Genomic DNA, 12,197 nt, shown 5'->3' with positions numbered 1-12,197 from the left:
GCAGCCTCTAAAGTTCAGGCAAATCTAATTGTCTACCAAATCCTCCTAACTCATATGTTTATGCTCCAGGCATGTGACAACAGAAACGCACTACAAATTATGTAAATATTATCATGACAAAGATATGATGAAGAAAATGTTAATTAATTCCTGAAGGAGTCAGTAAATGGCAGAGGTACCCTGAGGGAACCAATCTGCAGATCAGGCCTGCTGAGATCTGATCACAAAAGAATTTCCTTACACGTATGTGCTCTTTTAAATTACAAGCACACATGCATGTTTGCACAGTTTGTATTATTATTGCCCAGTTTCATACAATCCTAATGTCAAACACTGGACTGACAGCAAACAGGATCTCCACCATTATAGTCTTTGGCACTCTTAACATCGAAACGAGTAAAAAAGATTTCTGGTTAGAAAGTGTTTACAGTCACCATGCTGACGAAATTGCTGCTGCGTTTCAGCATAAAGCCTTCTCTTTGTTATTGCTACAAATAATGTTGTGCGATGTTGTAGCACCATCATTATAAAATGACAAACTGACAGGTAAATTAACCTACTGAACAGCTTTGGGTAACAACAAGCCAATCTACTCAATTTAACTTTAAATTGTTTACTGTGCCACATAAAGCTGGGAGATAAATAGTATGAGGATGCTAACAGCAAAAGGCAGCAGTGTGGAGGTTCTTCACGCCTGCAGCAGCAACAGATTTTCTTCATGTGTTTACAAAACTTTTCCACTTTTGTACTTAACTGCAAACTGAGGCCGTGTAAGTGGACATGACTGCAAAGCTCACACAACAAGGAGAGGAATGCTATCTCTGTCTGTCTTTCTGACTCTCATTCATGTTATGTCCATTTTGGAACGTTTTTAGTATGACATGTTCTTGTCAGTTCGACAGGAATTCAGCTCCATTCTGCACTCAAAGTGAAACAGAGTGACATCAGGAAGAGGAAAAACGAGTACAACTGTAAGACAGGAGTATGAAGCAGCCTACTGCTCTTACACCGAGCTGAAAAAACGCCAACTAGTACAAGTAACTTGAATAATGCGGTACTGGGCTGTGAATAACTCTGGTATTGAGCTGAGGCCATGATAACAACATTGTACAGCAACTGGAAAATTCTGGATCTGTCCATCCTTAATTTTAAGTATCTTTTTTCCCCCTTTTTTTGCTACCGCACATATTAAATACTTTCACTTTAATTTCACAGGCAAAGAGGAGTGCCAAGTCAGCAGGAAGTCTTTCTCTTCCTGTAATACATACCTGGAACATTTTACTAGTTTTCGGGGTTAACTGTAAAGCTTCAGATTTAAACTCCCAACAACCCATACCAATGTTGGTGTGTAAACCTAGGAAAACAGCATTTTGGTAAAAACACACAGAGGGGCCAGGAGGTCAGCCATCAGTTTGCTTCTTCTAGCTCACTGGTTAAAGGCACCAAAATTTGGCAATAAATACCAAATACAGAATATTTTTTATGAAAACATACTGACATCAGCAGAATGGAATGATTATTTTCTCTTATCAACTATGATACATAATGGTATTTTCAGCTGTTCCTTTATTTCCCCAAGCGGTCACAATAGCAGAGGCATCCACATGTTAATTTGACACAATCCTAGTAGTATAGCAGCTTGTGAGCTTTGAGGCCGGGTTTTGCGTCTCCTCCATGTGTTAACCACTACACCACAAAATTACAATGACATAATACATAACAAATAGAATGACATAATTCCATATTACAAAAAAATTATTATATGTTTTCAGGTTTTACCTTCATGAATGAATGGTTGTACACAACCGCATTAAATTCAGTAACCAAATTAAAATAAGCAATAATTTGTGTGACTTATGTGACCATAATAAAAGTGTGTGCAAAAGCATAAAGTCAGTACAACAAATCAGAGTCTTCAGTGTGTGTTTTTACTTAAAGTGTAACCTTCCTGCATATGCACTGCAGCATACAGTATATACAGGTGGATATGAATGTAACAGTGTCTGAAAAGAGGGGCTGCATGCAGTGACTCACGCTGTAGACTGCAGCGACTCCAGGCTGTGTAGGGAAGATTCGTTCGTCCAGTGATGGCTGAACCCGTGGGATTCTGGAAAGAGGATGTTAAGGGAAGTTCTTCAAGCAACAGGAGATAAAAACTGGCATCCTGCTAGGTCACAGACAAGTAAGATTCCTGTCATATTTTAGAAGATGTGTTGCTGAGTCTAAATATGGCTGATTAAAGCATGCAAAGAGAACTGATCTGTTATGTTTAAGAGTTAAAAAAACAACAAAAAAACCACAAATCCACTGAAAAATGTTCTGCAGTTTAATTTAATTAAATACATTCAGATCATCAGAGGGCTTCCCTCAGACCCCATGTCCTGTAGCTCAATTTCAAGGATCCCCCCCCCCCCCTCCAACCATACAAACCCCGCCTAAAATGCCCCATCTCTGAGAGTACACTATGTACCTTCACCATTTTGCAAGAGTTAAAGGGAAAATCTGAAATGGATTTCTGTGCTACTTCAGGCTGGGGGGCAGCTGGAGCACAAGAGTGAGGACTGAAACAACTATTTGGCAGCACAGCGCAAAATACATTTAATATTAATTCCCTTCACCTTCAGCTGTGTGAAGAATAAGAGGTTAAACAAAAACTACAACATAGCACAAAAGAAAATCTATAACACTCGAGGGTTTAATAATTGTTTGCAGTGAAACCAGAGTATTTGATCACTTTCTTTAAAGCTTAAGAAAGATATAATAAATGAAGACATCACTGAGATGTTAGAAGAGATAAAAGGGGGAATGTGTAAAATCCATACAGAAAAGGGAAGGCCTGTGTTTAGTAACCTGCTCAGGCAGTTGTGTGCGACAGACAGGCTCACACACTGCTGATCACATGATTTAAGGGAAACCGAACGTCTGGCTTTCTTCCTTTCACCCAAATCACACCTCCCTTTGCCCTAAACTCCCTTCCTTAGTCCTGCTCTTGCCTGCAGGGCCCGTCATCTCTCTGGGACCCCTGCCAGCACTGCTACTCGTAACGAGATAAGACAGAGTGAAAAGAATTATTTAAAGAGAAGGCTGCGAATCAAAACACGGAAGCACAGCAGGAAGCATTATCAGTTTCATTACTGAGGAATTTGGAGAAGGAAGACAAAAAAAAAAAAAGAAGAAAAAAAAAAAAAATCCCACACCCACCCACACTACACACATACAAAGATGTTAGGAGTAATTAGAAGCTCAGTCCCATCATAATGATTTGACAGTCTATGTGAGGAAGAGTACAAAAACTACGTGGAAGATGGCATTTACAGTTTTCACCTTCTTTTTATTGGTGCTTTGAGAGCCAGACAGCAAACATTTCCCACATGACAGGTTTCTTCAATGATTTGCAGACTACACATGATAACTAGAAAAGCAACATCCAAGAAATGCAGCATTCGAAAGTAGGCGAAAAATACGAACTATACACAGAAAATGAAACAAAGTACTTTTAAGCAAATATGTCACGCTTCTCCCGTGAGCATCTCTTCGTTTTATACCACCATACTCAGAAACTGAATCTTTTGTCCTTACATTTTTAATGATATTACTCAGTGTTCTAGGAAATGTGACTAACATCAATATTTTCTAAGTTGCAATAGTAAAAAATTAGTTCAAAGTTACTCTTTTTTAACCTCCCTTTGTGTTGAGATTTTAAACTTAGAAGTGTCTTTACATCACACCCATACAGTTCATGAATATAGGCTGGTAACCAAGCTTCCTAGTGTTAACTACTCCAACAAACACTTTTTTTGTTGGCATTTGTGTCAGTTTATGACTGACACAAATGCCATTTCTAAATCTTCAATCAACTGCATCTAAAGGATGTCGCTATTACAGCCAGAAGGAAATTTGAAAACAGTGACGCCACATTTCTTACAACATTGTTTGCTTTCAGATTCAAGATTTCTGTCAGTGCAACTGTATGATTTTCCAAGTCTGACCACAATGTAGAAAAGATTATGTGTGACTCAGGTGTGCAAAGGTTTGATGTTATTAATTCATCTGCCAGTATTGCCATGCCAGCAGTGATAAAAGGAGTTGATGAGGTTGGAAACCATCAAGCCTGAGAGACAATTTGGAAGCAGCTTTTAATTCCAAACCCTTCTAAGGAGGGACAAAAAGACAACTGGGGAAGACGAGGCAGATACACCTGGTAAGAAAGAAAAAAAAAACTAACCAAAAACTGGCAGGTCTAAGCTTTCGACCACAGTCGCCAAATTCTAAGAATGAGTCACTATTTAAACGGCTCAAAGGCAGCACGCAGATTTCTGTTGTCTGAGAAGGAAATCACCTGCAGCCAAAAGTCAGTCCAAGATATACCTTTCTGTAACATGCTTTGTGCCACACAAGTTTTTATGAAATATATACTTTGGTCTTTTAATTCTGCTACTCTTAACCCTGTTACATGTTTGCTTCATAATAAGTTTAAAGTAAGTTTTCCATGGTATATTTCATTCTGCTTTTATTTTATACATTTTCTTTTAAGATAATATGCAAATTAAAAACATTTAATTGCTTTCTGCAAAGCTCTTCTTTCTGTGAAAGGCAACACATAAATAAATGCTGTTTTCCTGCTGCTGGGAAAACATTAGTCATTTCTTAAGCTTGATCACTTTTTAATTGTTATGTTTTGAGTAAATTTGAGCGTTTGATTATTATACTCCATTACACTTATTTAATCAGAGAACTGGCCAAGTTTTTGGTTTTGCCAAATTCTATATCTGTAAATTGTAAATGGCCTGTATTTGTATAGCGCTTTACTTAGTCCCTATGGACTTTACACTACATTCAGTCATCCACCCATTCACACACATTCACACACTGGTGATGGCAAGCTACATTGTAGCCACAGCTGCCCTGGGGCGCACTGACAGAGGCGAGGCTGCCGGACACTGGCGCCACCGGGCCCTCTGACCACCACCAGTAGGCAACGGGTGAAGTGTCTTGCCCAAGGACACAATGACCGAGACTGTCAGAGCCGGGGCTCGACCCGGCAACCTTCCGATTACAAGACGAACTGCCAACTCTTGAGCTGCCCTCCAACTAGATCTGCAACTAGAAATGATGGTGGTTTCACACATTCTTAGTTTTCCTTCCATATTAAAAGTTCTTGCGGTTTATTTTAAGTTTATTGAGTCTGTAGAAGAAAATTAATACTGCAGTGGTATATCAAGGTGATCGTGCATCATTCATGTCAAGCTCTCCATGCGGGTGGTCGAGCAACCAGATGGATGCAGACACTTTGCAATCATGCTCTACTGTGTGCATCAGGCATAACCATATCAGTAGATGACTGCACTAATTAGACATTAGCCTTTTTTTTTAATCTCCATTAATTGTCTGCTTTGGGAAGGAGGCCAAGCACAATGTCAATCTAAAGGCTTACAGTTCAAAAATGAGAGTGCCAGTGCTGCTGAAATATAACCTATAACATCAAGCTGATCAGAAGGGGGGGGATTCACATTTGACCCATGGACAAATTCAAGAAATATTTGAGGATATATAATCACAAACCGATAACGAGATAGTAACATTTGCCGTAAAAGTTGCTCATTCTGAAAAAGGAAAAAAGAAAGTGTAGTTTCTTATATTGGGAGGTACATTTTTGGTCTAAAACAGACAGACACATCTTTCGTGTTGAGATCCCAAAGTAGCATCAAACACTACTCCCTGTCCTCAACCCCTCCAGTGACCTATAAGCTTCATTTAAGAAGGAAAAGCTGCAGCGGTCCCTGCTTCATCATTAGCTTACTGGAAAGCCACTTAAGTGCTGAATGTGCGAGAGGCAGAGAGGGGAAGACAGGAGGAGATACAGCTTTACACATAGTAAACGTCTGATCAGGAGGATGATATGGCTCAAAAAAACTAATCCTGAATAAATGAATGAATCAGAGCTATAAAGTTAACAACTTCAAGAAATCATGACAAGTATCCAAAACAAAGAAGCAAGAGAGGGTCTAATGGAAATGAGAGTGGTGCAATGACTGATAAACATCATGGAAATTCTGCTGGGCAAAAATGTTAAATTACATGATAGTCCTACAGGCTCGTCTGAATGACGTAGACTACCTGCAAATTTCAGAGTACTTCCTGTACCTTCTCAAAGTGGACATACAGGAAGCAAGTGGAGACGACCCAGATGGTGCAGATACAAACCCTCCTCCCTGCTGGCACACTGGCCACACACACACACACACACACACACACACACACACACACACACACACACACACACACACACACACACACACAGTTGGATAAAAGCGAAGCTCACAAAGCTCTCACTGCTGTTGCTGAGACTGCTCTTTCACTACAGTATGAACAATAGGTGGTAGGTTTTTGGATTCAACTGTAACAAACCATATCTTAAGCAGCTATGGTTGTGGATCTCTAAAACACAAATTGTATTTCTTTATAAAGATACAAATTTTAAATTAACGGGCAGGAAAGTTCCCACTTCTAGCCACAAACTGTGAGAAAAACAAAACAGACGGACAAAGCATAACGTGCCTGGAAAAAAGTGAAGCCAATGCAGATCTACCATTAAAACATGCATTCTTTTCCAATGGCCAGAAGCTCATCTAGTTTAAAAATAAAGTAAATAAGTCTATGAGAAAATGGCAGTTGGTTGCCTTTATTTGTGACCTCAATAAAATTTTAATTTTACCTTTGTTCTTGTCAGCTAGTTTCAAGTTTTATTCAGCAAAACATCACATTTATGTGGTAGCAGGTAGCAAGCGAGGGAGGTAATGGGCATAAAGAGAAGGTGACTGACATTCAGTGACATGCATCAGCAACTACCAAATGCACATAAGGCAAAACTTTCTTTAACTTTAAAGAGACAACTAATTGGAGGTACTGATACCACTCACTGAACCATGAGTGAATGGTATATACAATAAAGGGCGATGCTTCTTACCAAGCTTAAAATGACCACTGGTGACCAACCACCAAATGAAAAGATGTCAAATCCAAATCCAGTTTATTTATATAGCACGTTTAAAAACAAAAGGTTTGCCCAAAGTGCTGTACAGTAACACAGGGTAAAACACAAGATACAACCACTAACACTCACATAAAACATAATAAAACCCATAAAAACCATATCAACTCAAGCCAGTCTGAACGCTATCCAAAAAAGGTGTGTTTTCGAAAGCATTTTAAAAACAGGAAACGAAGATGCCCGTCTAATATTTAAAGGCAGCGTATTCCAAAGTTTTGGGGCCATAACTGAAAAGGCTCGTTCTCCTCTACGTTTAAGCCTTGATTTTGGGACAACCAACAGCAGCTGGTCAGCTGATCTGAGGGTCCGTGAAGGAATATAAGGCTGAAGTAACTTGGAAAGGTATGGGGGAGCAAGACCATTAAGGCATTTATAAACCAGTGTTAGGACTTTGAAATTAATTCTGTGATGAACAGGAAGCCAATGAAGAGAAGACAGGATAGGTGTTACATGTTCATAGCTGTGGGTACCAGTTAAGAGGCGGGCAGCAGCATTTTGAATGAGCTGAAGACGAGCAAGAGATCGTTGGCTGACTCCAAAAAACAGTGCATTACAGTAGTCAAGAAAATTACTCTGTGATTGGGCTTTTAGGTGGGACTGCCATTGACAAATGGCTATCATGAGTGTGTAGCATCTCTCAGTAGCTCTAACCATCATTTATATAAAAGCTAGGTTTCTAACAGAGTGCCTATATGAGAAATAATGCCTTTCAAAGACTTACATTAGGTAAGTTACAACCAACTATGAATTTGACCAACTAAAAGCACTTAGTTCTCATGACACTTTCTGAGGACTGACGTAATGCTGGTGGAGAAAGAGTTATTTATATTTACTGACGAGTCAGTCATTACACAATGTACCTTAAAAAATGCAGTTCCTTGAATGGCCAGTTGGGGCAAAAATAAGCATGTTTACAACCTGGTATAAAAAATGGTTTTGGTCTCAAGGGTGAATTTTCATTAACTTGCTCTTAAAATTAAAGCTTTACATTATTCATTATTGGGGCTAGTGAACTCAAGGGTGAACTGCAAATATATAACAAATAATATGGCCCAAGAAATGTGTTCTCCAATTTGGGTGAGTGCCTAATTAAAATTAAAATAGCAGGTATCTATACAATACACCCACAAAATCTGTGGATTCACTTTACAAACCAAGCTCCCTAATTTTAGCTGACAACTTAGCACTACATGATAGACTGAGAATAAAAGACAGATGTGGTTTTCTTGGCATGGCATTGGTTTATGCAGTCAGCATTTTAGTGTTTAAAACTGAATGTGAACACTGAGTGATGAGACAAAGCACACTAATATGATAACAACTTGTCAATGACATAAGCAGGAGGCCTGCCTCAGCTTTAATTACTTTTTAAAACTTTTGGAGGACAACAATTGACCCCAAGAAATATATTATTTTGTATTCAATGAGCCTTACAAGCTGCAACTGAGTACATACACTTATCAGTAAAGTCTGAGGCCATCAGATCAATTGAAGCAAAGGGCAGTTTTCCCATAGGCTTCCAAAAAGGTGCTTCTTTTTGAAACCACAATAGTCACTTCCTGCTAGCCAATGAAAAAAAAAAAAAATACACTTCAGTTTGGCACTGGCTTCACTTTTGAGACATGGAAACTACATCCACCTTTTATATAGGTAATATGATCCTAACATAAAATCTGCAAAGGTCAAGGCTGTCATTCAAACTTTAAATAATAATTTTAAAGCTTAAGACAAGGCTGTGTTTTAAGAGGAATTTTCAACAGTACGTCTACACTGTATATAAGCGGAAAGGCAGCTCTCTAAAATGCTGCCAAGGTAAAAACTACAGCCCTTACTTACTGTTACCAAGTAACCATTTATTTGCAGCAACACTTATTTTCTGTGAAAATTGAGGAAATGCGAATTTGTTTGATGTGATGTATTTTAATTAATTTTATTGTCAGTAATGAATTTTCATAAGAATCAATGTGCAAGAAACATAGAGAAGTAACCCATAAAAACTGGATGATTTGGGCTCTCAAAACAAAAAGTGCTACCAAATAGTCCTCAAATACTCAATCTGCTTAGCAAACAACAATTTCCCAGATCTTACACGCTGAAAAAACCCTTCTCAACTTCACACAAATTAAGCAATTATTTAGCTGTAGTGCACTGAATTTGTACAATTGTAGGGCAAAGTCTAAATTATTGCACCTACACAAAAATCTAAGTTTTAATGGAAAAAGTAATAGCACTACCTGCTGACAGGAGTACATAAACAACTTCATCACTGACCTTAGAGCATCATCATGTGGGTGAGATGGCTCTCCAAGCACAGTATTATAAGAACAGCTGAAAGCAGTGTGTCCATGATAAGAAAATATCAGTTTTCCACTAATTCCAGGATGTGTCTGAAATGCTCTAGCAGAAGTAAATACAGAAACAATATACACAATGATGTGGAAATGTCACTTCAGATTGTAATGCCGGGAGAGAACTGACAGGACGTCTTCTACAACAGGCCACGCCCTCTTTGGAAAGAACGGCCCTCAATGCTGGCTCATAACAACTCAGCAGTTTATTTATAACATCCCACAGTGAGTGAGCTTATGAGAATATCTTCACATGCAGGCTGCACACACCTGTCCTGAAATACAGGACTCCTGTTCTGTGAGAACCACCAGCTGGGTACATACATTACATAGGTGCATAGCATTGAGTGTGACTGCATGCCTGGCCACATTAAAGGAGAGAGACATGCCACTCAAAGAATCCTTGGAAATTTATGGGAGGATTATGCAACAGCAAAGATGGTGACAGACATACAAATCCCAGGGGGGAAAAACCTTGTTGGGGCAAAGTCTGCAAACCCTTTCAGCAGGTTTTTATCAAATTATACTACTGATTCTCTATATAAAGAGTGGGTCACTGAAATAATCACCCTCTGCACCACTTACTGCAATAGTTGATGCAAGTCCAAGTGTGCCTTAGAATTTTACATCAACCAAACACTATTACTGCAACTGCCTAAAAACTGGTTATTGAGACATTGGTACACGTCAAAGGATCTGATCTAATACAGAGGATGTAAGCAGATCGCTTCCCAGCGCAGAACAAATCGCAGATAGCTAAACTGTAGGTACCATGTTAGGTCGATATGCTGCAAAGGTGTTATGAAAAGACAACATATAACAAAAAAAAAGCTAACAACACTCTAGCATATAGGCTATTTTCTGCAATTATTGACAGATGTGCACCAGGAACTTTTGCCATAAAATCTTTCAACACCACTGAGTTACTGGGCACAGAAGCACCCTCTATTTCAGCTACACTACAGGACTACCTTACACCACATACCAGTATATATTTGTTTTGACTTCTTTGAGTTGAGTTGTATTGTATTATTTTTACCTTTTTAAATGACCTCCTATAATTCTTTTTTTTTTTATTTACCCTGTGCTTCTTTATTTTGTGTATTTATGAGCTTTGTAAATGTCATATTCCACTGTTCAGACTGCTGTAACATGTATTTCACATCTTTGGGATAAACAAAGTAAATCTTGTATGCAGCCTTGACGCACGCTCAATCATCTTCATGTTCAGTGTTCATCTCCTGCTGACCACTGAAATAACAGCTGATTTTAGATCCTGCTTCAAAATAACTAAGTAAATAAGTTCCCAGAGGCATATAAAGATAGCAGTCAAGTGGCTTCTACAGGAATTTTCAAGACACTTCTTTTTTTAATATTAAGGGCACAACCACTAATGATTATTTTAAAAACTATTAAAATTCTAAAGACAAAAAGGAGCAAGTCTAGAAATTGTGGAGTTAGATAGGGGAACCAACAAAAAAGATCAGGGGGCAAAAAAATAAGGAGAAACCCTCAGTTTTCTCAGCTGGCTCAGCAGTGGGGTGAGGTGAGCTGAGGGGGGATGGAAGGAAATGAGGGGGGGCTGAGGCAGGCTGGGTGACCTGGCCCTTTGTTGGCAGATGGTGGGAAGCGCCACCTTGGCCTCTCTCTCTCTGAATGCTAAGCAGCAGTGCCATTGTCTGGCAAGTGTAGCAGCAGACGCATGCGCTTGGCGTCTCTCTGGCAACCAGGAACAGACAAACTGCCCCCCCCCCCCCCCTCCATCACACACATGTTCCCCCACAGGAACCACAATGACACACACCAACTTTGCCAAAGAAGAAATTCCCACACACAAGGCCAGACAGAGAGTAATATGATCCCACTCTCCTGACCTTAGAGGTCACAACAGAGTGAGAGGTCAGCCTAGTGGCAACACTCAGACGGTCTGTTTACATACAGACATAAAACTCAAACGCTGTACAGTCTAGTGTATTCACAGGAATCTGTGAAGTAACAGGGAAGGCCCAGAAGAAATTGGCTTGGTTTATTTTACTGTTAACTTCACTAATTTGATGCAGATACAGTTTAATTTAGACTGCTATTTCCTCCTGATAAAATTTAATACAAAACCACTGCAGAATGCAGACTCCAAGATAACTACCGAGGTGATCACCTCTTGAACCTACACCATCAACAAATACACACCCACATTCATCGGTCAAACATCGGAACCAACATTTACTCATCTCCTTGAGTTTGTTTATCCTGCTGAATGACATCAGCCAGCATGACTTTGACACTTATATATTTCAAAAGAAATTGTATTTCCTGTCTGCAGCATATATGTAGGAAAACAACAAGAAAACAGGGCTTTGAAGTGGCAACAGGTGTAAAATCTTTTTCTGAATATACCCAAGTTGTTTTTAGAGCCCAACACTAAACTAAGTGGTTACAATAACAATAATAATAATGATAACATGTATAAAATACTACAAAAGAGTAATAAAAATCTGTACCATGTGGGACCTTCCTGCTGTGTATGATGTATTTAAAAATAGTCCATTGTCAAAGTGAATTGACAATTGCATTTCTGCTCTCTGGATAGACTAAAGTGTATTTTATGCTTCACTAAATTAAATCAAAAATAATTGAAAATATTTGTTTATCATTGGTCTGATTATTTCTCTTTTGAAGAGAGCCCACAGCGTCTTTTTTATTGCTTAAGAGCTGAAAAGTTGTTAACGTGCCACACCAGGCATTTTTTTTAATCAATCAATAACAAAAGAACAAGGAATGATCAGAATTTCAGTGAAAGT

General features: G+C 38.9%; 1 protein-coding gene across 10 annotated transcripts in view; it reads right to left on the bottom strand.

Moving 5' to 3' along the window:
- The window catches only part of eif4g3a (eukaryotic translation initiation factor 4 gamma, 3a), a 70,793-nt gene that overhangs the window by 55,645 nt on the left and 2,951 nt on the right, over positions 1-12,197 (bottom strand). For all 10 annotated transcript variants that reach the window (XM_085457395.1, XM_085457398.1, XM_085457402.1 and 7 more), the window contains exon 2: positions 2,035-2,107. In XM_085457395.1, coding sequence (XP_085313521.1) covers positions 2,035-2,107 — 73 coding nt within the window. The remainder of the gene's footprint in view (positions 1-2,034; positions 2,108-12,197) is intronic.

This window comes from Copadichromis virginalis, linkage group LG5, assembly GCF_057382275.1.
Source record: "Copadichromis virginalis isolate Kocher_CV1m ecotype Utaka linkage group LG5, C_Virginalis_male_GT1.1, whole genome shotgun sequence".
NCBI lineage: Eukaryota > Metazoa > Chordata > Actinopteri > Cichliformes > Cichlidae > Copadichromis > Copadichromis virginalis.
Note: the sequence above shows the minus strand (reverse complement) of the source record. Positions and strands in the feature narration are given on the sequence as shown.